This window comes from Phaethon aethereus (assembly GCF_964289735.1).
Source record: "Phaethon aethereus genome assembly, chromosome: 1".
NCBI lineage: Eukaryota > Metazoa > Chordata > Aves > Phaethontiformes > Phaethontidae > Phaethon > Phaethon aethereus.
In genome coordinates this window covers 98,845,990-98,854,406 of record NC_138575.1, presented here as the reverse complement: position 1 = coordinate 98,854,406, position 8,417 = coordinate 98,845,990, and the positions used below count along the sequence as shown (strand labels likewise).

At 37.0% G+C, this 8,417-nt stretch overlaps 1 protein-coding gene across 1 annotated transcript; it reads right to left on the bottom strand.

The window, feature by feature from the left end:
• Window positions 1-205: 205 nt before the first annotated feature.
• On the bottom strand, window positions 206-6,158 carry TRAT1 (T cell receptor associated transmembrane adaptor 1; the record flags this gene model as incomplete). Its single annotated transcript, XM_082002672.1, has 5 exons — window positions 6,047-6,158; window positions 4,407-4,443; window positions 2,960-3,021; window positions 1,645-1,703; window positions 206-472 (listed from the first exon to the last, which is right to left on the bottom strand). Exons 1-5 carry the CDS (start codon window positions 6,147-6,149, stop codon window positions 206-208), a joined length of 528 nt encoding a protein of 175 aa, XP_081858798.1. The 5' UTR covers window positions 6,150-6,158.
• Between the last annotated feature and the right edge of the window lie 2,259 nt (window positions 6,159-8,417).

Here is an 8,417-nt window from a genome sequence, read left to right as displayed (position 1 = left end):
ACTGGCAGTTTGGATCTTATTTCTTGCTTGGTCTTGGTCTTAGTAAATGTGCTTGGAAGGCACTTTGGAATGCTTAACTTACCCATTTTATACCTTTGTTTGGCATGTCAGTTTGCCAGGATCTTATCTCTAATCATTCACTGCTCCTCCAGAGCAAACAAGCAGATCTCAGTTTATGACTATGTATTTGGTTTGTGAAGCCACTTCAAATGTTCTCTCCTTTTGTAGTATGAATCAAACCCATTAATCTGATGGGATCATCGTGAATGGCTTCTACATTTGCTGTGTTTTCAGCAGCCAGCTGCTCACTGTTAAGGTAAATGCTGACTTTGGAAGCCATCACGGTGGGGTTAGATGATCTTTCTTCCTCACCCTCCTCTAATGAAGAGTCTTTCTTTCTCCTCGGTTTTCTGCGTTTTCCCTTGATGCTGTGATCAAGTGAGGCATAACACATCTGATTGGCAGACTCCACCTAGAAGGAAATTCACTGTATAGTTAACATTCAGTAGTTATGCTTGCTTTAACATTATGTCTAAGACTTTGAGTATGTCTACACTGTAATCATCGTAGTGGCTAGCTATTTACTAGCTGTAAATGAACTCATTAAAAGTACAAATGATTAAGCTGTGGCAGCACAGAAAACAGACCAACATAAGGTAATGGTAAACGACTCATGTTCTTAGGATAGTGGCAGTAAGGAAAAATTCATCAAGGTATTATTGGAAAGATTCTCTATGGGAATGAGGGCAGCTTTTATAATCAGTCCAAGTTCTTTGGGATGCAAGACATTATTTGATCTGGTTTTCTTCCTACTTTTTTTTTAATTAGTATCCAGTTGTTAGCAACAACATTTTTTACAGGCTTTGCCTGTGCAGAAAACCAAAGATGGGTGATTCTTGTCTGTATATATAATCTCATTTCCAGTGTAAAATGTATGCTTTGAATGTCTTTGCCCTGTCCCTCTCTTTTTTCAAGCTAAATTGTCAAGCACTTTTGACAATCTTCATAGATTATTCTGTTTCTGTGAAGTTAATGAAAACAAATATATTTCTACCCCCTGGAAGTTTCCTGGGAGAGGCTGGAAATCAACTCAGGAAATTTGATGCTAGGAATGCTTCAATTACAGACAAATTTCAGTTGAAGCTTGCATGTTTTTAGGCACCCAAGTATCTCAATAAAGTATAAATCAACAGAAAAACAGTCGTCTTTCATTTGTTAAGGCAGATAGATTTTGTGCTGGGCATGAGAGCACCAGTCAAACTCATGATTATCTTGTGAGATGCATCTTGTGTTTTCACCTGTTTAATGTCCAAAATAAATAATATTTATTGTTTACACAAGACATAGCAGTACATGCAGGCTTAATTCAGTCTGATCTGCGTGCCCGTGACTGAGCTTTATCATGCCATATGGATGGAAATGAGCTGTCTATAATTCTCCTGCTCCCTCAGTAATGTCCCAGATTGAATAAAGGATCAAGTCTGTGCTTAAATTCCCTGATGAACTGAGACACTAATGCATGGTAACTTTTGTGATGAGCAGTGTAAAGATTTTTGTTATATGTTGTCATAGTATAAACACAAGAAGTCTGAGACAGACCACATTACCCTAATTTCAGAAACCCAGAATTAAAATTAAAGATACCTGTAGTTGGTTAACTGGCGTTTGAGGCTGGGACTTCATCTGCTCGTAACAACATTCCTCTATAATTTATCAAAGTAGAAAAATTTTAGTTAAGACACACTACTGAGTCTTAAAAGGTCAGATCAACAGATCCTCCCTGTTGCAGAACAAGTTTACTTTGGCAGAAGTTTGTTTTGTTTTGAAATCATACACAGATCTCTTCCTCTATTTATAGAGGGGCAAATAGTGAAGAAATTCAGACACACACAGTGTGAACATGAAAATAATTTTCTGTTCATATGGATGGGAAGTTTCTCATTATTCACGAAGTCAGCATCCTCTTAGACTGCTGGGAGAATATCTTGTAATTAGGGGGTAACCACATACTGATGTATTTTTCAGCATAGGCAATCTTTGCTTTGGCTGAGAAAGAGGCTGTGAGTTGCAGCAGCTCAATAATGCAGAATTAATGCAGAATAAATTCTATTCCTGACTCCACTTTCAGTTTTCTGTAAATTTGGTGCGAGTTATTTTCTCATTTCTAGCCATCAGTAAAACATATTACTTCCTCACAGTTTTCAGGCTTTTGTTTTGTCAGTGCATTTGAGTGTTAGTTTAGTTAAATTTATGCAAACCCTGCATGAAAAAGTTGAGTACTTTAGTTCAGTTTTACTTAACCCCGAATAAGGCTAGCAAAAAAATTGTGTTCATGTTACTTAAATACTGCTTTAACGCTATAAGGGCTTTGAGAGAGATACCTCAGCATATCTAGTTCTAGCTACTGTTATGTCATGTTACTGCCTTTAATGTTGTATCTCTCTGACAAGGATTGTTAACTTCAGTTCAGTAAAGCAGAAGAAAGCTGTGTCTGCCCACTATTCAGCCACTGGGCTTGTTTCAGCATATTTGTCAACATCTCAGATGATCTGTGGATAGTCACAGCAGAGAACTGGTATGCCTTCTGCCAGCTTCTGTGGGAGCATTGACTTTGGGCAGTGAGTAATAGGTGTCTTAGATTGCTTTAATGCACATTGATCAAGCTGTTATTTCAATTGGTGAGATTTACATGTAGAAAAGCTCTTGTTTTTGAGAGATTCGGCTGAACAGGACCATTTCGACTGTAAAAATCAAATTCAGTATGAGATCTGATCTTACAAATAGTAGTACAGTATGACAGTTTGCAGTTCTATCCCAAGTAAGTATTAATACAACAACTGAAAAGGGGTAGATTCTCAGGTTTGCTATTTCAGAAACACAGAAAGTGTTGTCAGTCAGCTTTTAACCATACATTTATTATAGCCTCTGAACAGACACATGTTCTTGAAGTGAGGCTTACCTAAAATATCTTGGTTGAGATTGCCATAAACTGGGTCATCTTCCGTGTAATAGTCATCACAGCTAGAAAGAGAATGAAAAATTACTTTTAATTCACAGAATATGCTTTATTTAGGACACTACTATTCTACTCTAAACATTTTACACGCATATAACAAGAGCAGATTGTACGTCATCTAAAAAACAATACAAAAATTGTCGGTGTAGGGCAGAAATACCAGTTTTGCAGAAGGGAAAGAAATGGCAATGTCATATTCTGAAGAGATATTTGTTATCTAGCCAAGAATTGAACTCTTCCTTCCTGTAACTTAGTTAAGTATAAAGTTAATCTCAAGACTCTACTAAGCTACTGTTTGATATAGTTACAGAAATATTAATGATCACTGAAAGGAACCCAGTTCATGTCATCTGAGACCACTTCACAATACAAACTAATGCACTAAATGAGTCTTTTGGGGAGGTGTTCTTAAAAAGTCCACCCTTGATTCAACTGAAATACTTATGTCAACACAACTAGAGAAGACCAAAGCAATGTTCAGCTTCGGATATTTAATGGTATTCTGTGTTGCATTACCTGGTGTTGCTTGAAAATGCTTTTAAGCATGTTTGTAAATATGGAAATTCTTATTGGGAAGCACTGTGTAACCTTGTTCCTATTGCGCCCCTGTACTGTGCCTCGTCAAGGGAATGAAGTAATGCAATCTAACACCACTTTTTCAGTGGGTTGTTTTTTTTTTTTCCCCAACTGAACAGGCAGTAATAGACAGAGACTTCCCAACTTCAAGTAAATTTGTAATTGAGGATTGGTTTTGGGGAACAGGTGGAGGCTTTTTTATTTCCAGGGCCTTTTATATTTGGGTTGAGATGAGACTTTTTCCATCTCTGTTTTCTAAAGTATTAGGGTTTGGGGGGGGGGGTTGTTTGGGTTTTTTTTTTAATATGGAATAAGAGAAACAGACTTGTAACAGATCATGAGCTATGCAGTAGCTGTAAACAGGCTCCATTTTATGGCTTTTGAACGTCGTGTGTAAAAGAAGGGTATGAAATGTAAGTACACAGAAATTGTTGCTCCACAAGTATTGAATATCAGACTATAATTTATCGTTTTGTGAGAGTTCTTTTTAATTATTATAGATTTATTGAGTTTGAGTGATAGTAAATAGTGTTTTAGCTCAATATCTTGCACTTCCTTCAGTATATAAAATTATCATATTAGTATGCAATTATTTCTTTGTTGACAAAATGACTGGAATACATCTCTCCCATGTGAAATATTTTTCCTGTTTTCTTTGGAAACCTTTTTTTCCATAACCCGCCTGTTCTCTGACATTTCCAGGCGGGCTATATGAGATAGTGGATGTTCCTCTGCCATCCCTCCAAAGCCATCTCTTATTATTTATTGCTTATTTCATCCTTGACAGCAAAAAAACTTTTTTTATCCAACTTACCTTCGACTGTTCTCTTCATACTCTTTATACATTTTAGCTGGAAAATTTGTTAAAAAAAAAAGTGAAAAGAAAATTAAACATGCTATTTTAGAACACTTCAGATAGTTGTCAGTTAACTGACATGCTTTTGATTTCACTGTAGACAGTAAAATTGAAAGCTCATGGTTCTCAGGACTTTCAGTTGTCCCCCTGCTGTTCTCAGATACTTTTGACTAACACAAGAAATGCTTGTGTTATGGCTCCATGCTTTGGCTTTAAAGTCTAAAAAATGTACTTTAACACGTGCAATTAATTCCTTGTTTCCCCCTTCTGCTTCTACCTCATCTTTTTCTCTGCCTAGGGAGGTCCATCATGTGTTTATATTACAAGGTGAAGGGTTCATTTATTTTACTAAATCTGTTCCTTGTATCTCTGAAACAGAGATCCTGTGATCCACACAGATGAAGAAATTGAGGCAGAGGCAACAGCTACAAAGAGATTTATTGCTAGAACTTGCTTAATAACTCAGGAATGCCTGACTTCCTCCAGAATTTACCATGGTAAACCCCAATTCCATGAACAATGCAGCATTAGCCAATCTGACTGAAACTTTGCTCAAGGTTAGTTTTGTAAATGACTGATTTTTTTTATCACAGAGGTATGTGCCTAGTCACTAGAAGACAAAATAAACCAAAAAGGCACTCTCCCCATCCCGCAACACTCCAGCAGCTCTTTTAATATCCTGCAATAATCTAATTCTCTTATACTTGGTGAGTTCAGTTTATAAGCATAGGCCTTCTGTTTATGTAGATTATGTATGTGTGTGTATTTAACATGATTGAATCCACCAGGGTTTGCCTGCCCACACATAAGGGTATAGCACAGGCGCAGTTTCCCCTGTGTAAAGGCTGTTTTTCCCTGAATGGGAGTGGTGATGGTTGTACAACTTAATAACTATAGAATTGTATGCATAAGAGAGGTTGCGCTGGCATAATGAATTCTGTTTAAAAAGTCATAGTTAATTTTAACCAAAATCAGACTATGACTTTTGTCACACTCAAACATTAATTAAACAAATCAGTTCCTTATTGTGAATGACACATTGGTTTAAGAGCTACATTAGGATCCCATGATGAAAAGCAATTAGAACTTTTTTCAAAATAAACTGATCAAGCATAAAATGTGTACGAAATCTGAAATTCAAATAAATGTTCAGGAATTTTGGGAGGAGAAAATTTTCTCACATGTATTTTGTATTAGTGCAGCTACTTAAAATAATTTCTAAATTAAAGTACAAATGATAACGAGTTACATTAAAAGTACACTTTAAAAAAGGATATTACAGATGTTAAAAATATACTTTAAAAATGAAAATTCTTCACCTTGTATACATTCTGCTGGTTTGTCTTCAGAAAATGGATTTAGGTAGTTGTTTTTAGCAGTGGATTAGGCAGCTAGCAATCATTCTGTAATAATACCTGACTATCCTAAAAAAATTTAGAAGTTACATCCTGTCAACTAGAATCATTCTTGCCAAAAGATAACTTTAAGATTCAGAAGAATCAATTTGTTGGCTTGAAATCTCCCAGCACTGATGCCTTTCTCTACAGACACTTTAAGCACTCCAACTCCATTCCTTACAGAGAGGCAACATTACTTACCTCGCTTGTTTTTCATATAGTGTGAAATATTCAGTATCAACGAAACAACCAGAGCCAAACTCAGAAAGGCCAAAACTCCCCAGACAGAAAAATGGCAGTCCATTTCTGTAACTGAAAGAAAATAATTCTATAGTTTGTGTTGTCTAACAGGTTTTCTTTGTGGTTGGTTGATTTTTGCTTTCTGTAATTCAGACTGCTATTTTGTTGTTTACTCTGTGACATCCATTGCTATACTGGCTAAATAATTAACATCAAAACCAGATGCTAAATAATAAGAAAGCAACATCAATAAACTGTTAGCAGAACTACTGTTTCATAGCAATTCAGCCAAAGGTTGGGCTATTTGTTTGCCTCTAAAATGCAGTAAAAATAACACATTGCTAAAGAAAAAAGGCATTTTTAGTGAATGGCTTTGAAATTATTTTTGTAATTGTCTTTAACTTACTATTTGCATTAAAATTTTGGCTAAATTCTAGAGTTCACGAATGTAGTTCTGAAGACTAATTCTGTCAGAACAGCTTACTTTATTGGAAACACCTCTGAAAAATAGCTCAGATCGTCAAGTTATTACAGTCCCTGCAACAAATTTCAAAGGTTGGTTATGCGTTTTCTTGCATCTCCTATTAAAATGACTTATTTGACTCATATCCTCGCTCTCCTTCCTGAGAAAGCAGAGGAAGTAGCAGCAAAGGATGAGCAGTAGCTGGGAACCTGTGAACCCCCCCCAGGAAGTACTGCAGGGAAAAACCCAAACAGCTGCTGAAGAATCACTTGGCAAAAGGTGGGTCAACTTAATTGAACAGAGCTTCCCTTTGCCCTGAACTTGCCTCTCTTTGGACTCCTGTTAGAAACACAGGAAGGAATCCCCACACACTCCAAATGTATTTTGTCATTTAATTAATTCTTTGATTAACCTAGCTTACACAAATTTTCCATCACAAACCGTGCTGAAGAAAATAGCCTAGCTGTGACAGTCTAATGGCCAAAATTATCAACGTTGCTGCAAACAGCCTGTGAAACACTTCCTTGACAGCGGAAATACTAAGCCAAATACATGAGTGAAAGGAGCTGGAATCTAGATTTTTCACTTTCCCCAGAGGCATGTTTCACGTTCTTCTAGATTTGGAGCGTTTGAAATAAAGCCCATCCAAAAAACTAATGAACTCCACTAATACCGCACAAAAAATTCTAGCTGGAGCAGAGCAGTCAAGGGGAGAGATGGGATGATACCGTCAGAGTGAGACTCAAGCAGGTCCATAATGCTCTTCCTTTTTGATGTAGCTGGATTCCTTCAGGAGGCTTACATTTTGTTTACTTCTTAAAGGAAGGCTGAGGTAAAGGAGTGCAGGAATACTCATTCCCATGTTGCCAGCCAGGGACAGTGAGGGGTAATGCATTTTCTCCTGCTGAGAAGACAGAGTTTTGTTCCTTGGCTGACTGGCTCCAGCTCACCTTAGGAGCTGCCCCTTATGGGTTTTGTTCCCTAATTATGCCCGTATTGCAAAAGCTCTTTTAGTTTTGTTTTATTTCAAGCCACAGATGTCTTTTATGATGGTGAAACAAGAGAGGATAATCCTTGGTAGTAAGAAAATCACAAATCACATGGGCTTCTATGATGCATGTTTCCTTCCTGATCAGAACTCTCTTTTAAAAGGAACAAACCAGAGCAAATAAGCTGTATCTTTGACAGACTTGTAACTGGGTTTTGCGCATGGTACTTCCAGTGGCCACTTATCCTTCCTTTTAAACGAAACATCCAATTCCCATTCTTTTCTTTTCTCCTACCTGGGTTCTCCCAAAGGTGTTTAAGGGTTCTTCATCACTGCAATACTACTTTTCATGTTGAGAGACACTTTGTTATAATGAGATACTGACATTCATGAGGAGAGACGACACTGCCGTGAAGCAGCTATATACTATTCCTATTTTTCAGAGTAGGAATTAAAAGAAAGGAAGATACCACCTTGAGAAGATGTTATCGGGCCACGTCCAGAACCACCAGTGTTTGGAACCTGGTTACTCTACAATTAGTGACTCAATCAAATTTGCATCCTATGCAACCTGTCCAAAACTACAAGAAGTCTATGTCAAAGTCAAGAAATTTTAAGTCTCAATGTAGTGCCTCAATAATAAGAATCATCCTTCCTTTTTCTCCTGCCCTTTTATCTTTACTGAACTGATTCCTTTCTGTTTTTCTGATGTTCATTTCTTATTTCTTTTCCTACAAATTCTCTTTTTTTTAAGGGAGCAAAATCAGTATTTTGGCCTAAGAGAAGGGAAGCACACACAACTGCGATAGAAACTATAGCCCTGTGATTCATTAGAACAAAAAGAGTGAGTAGATACCTCAAGTACAGCTGGAACCTGAGTT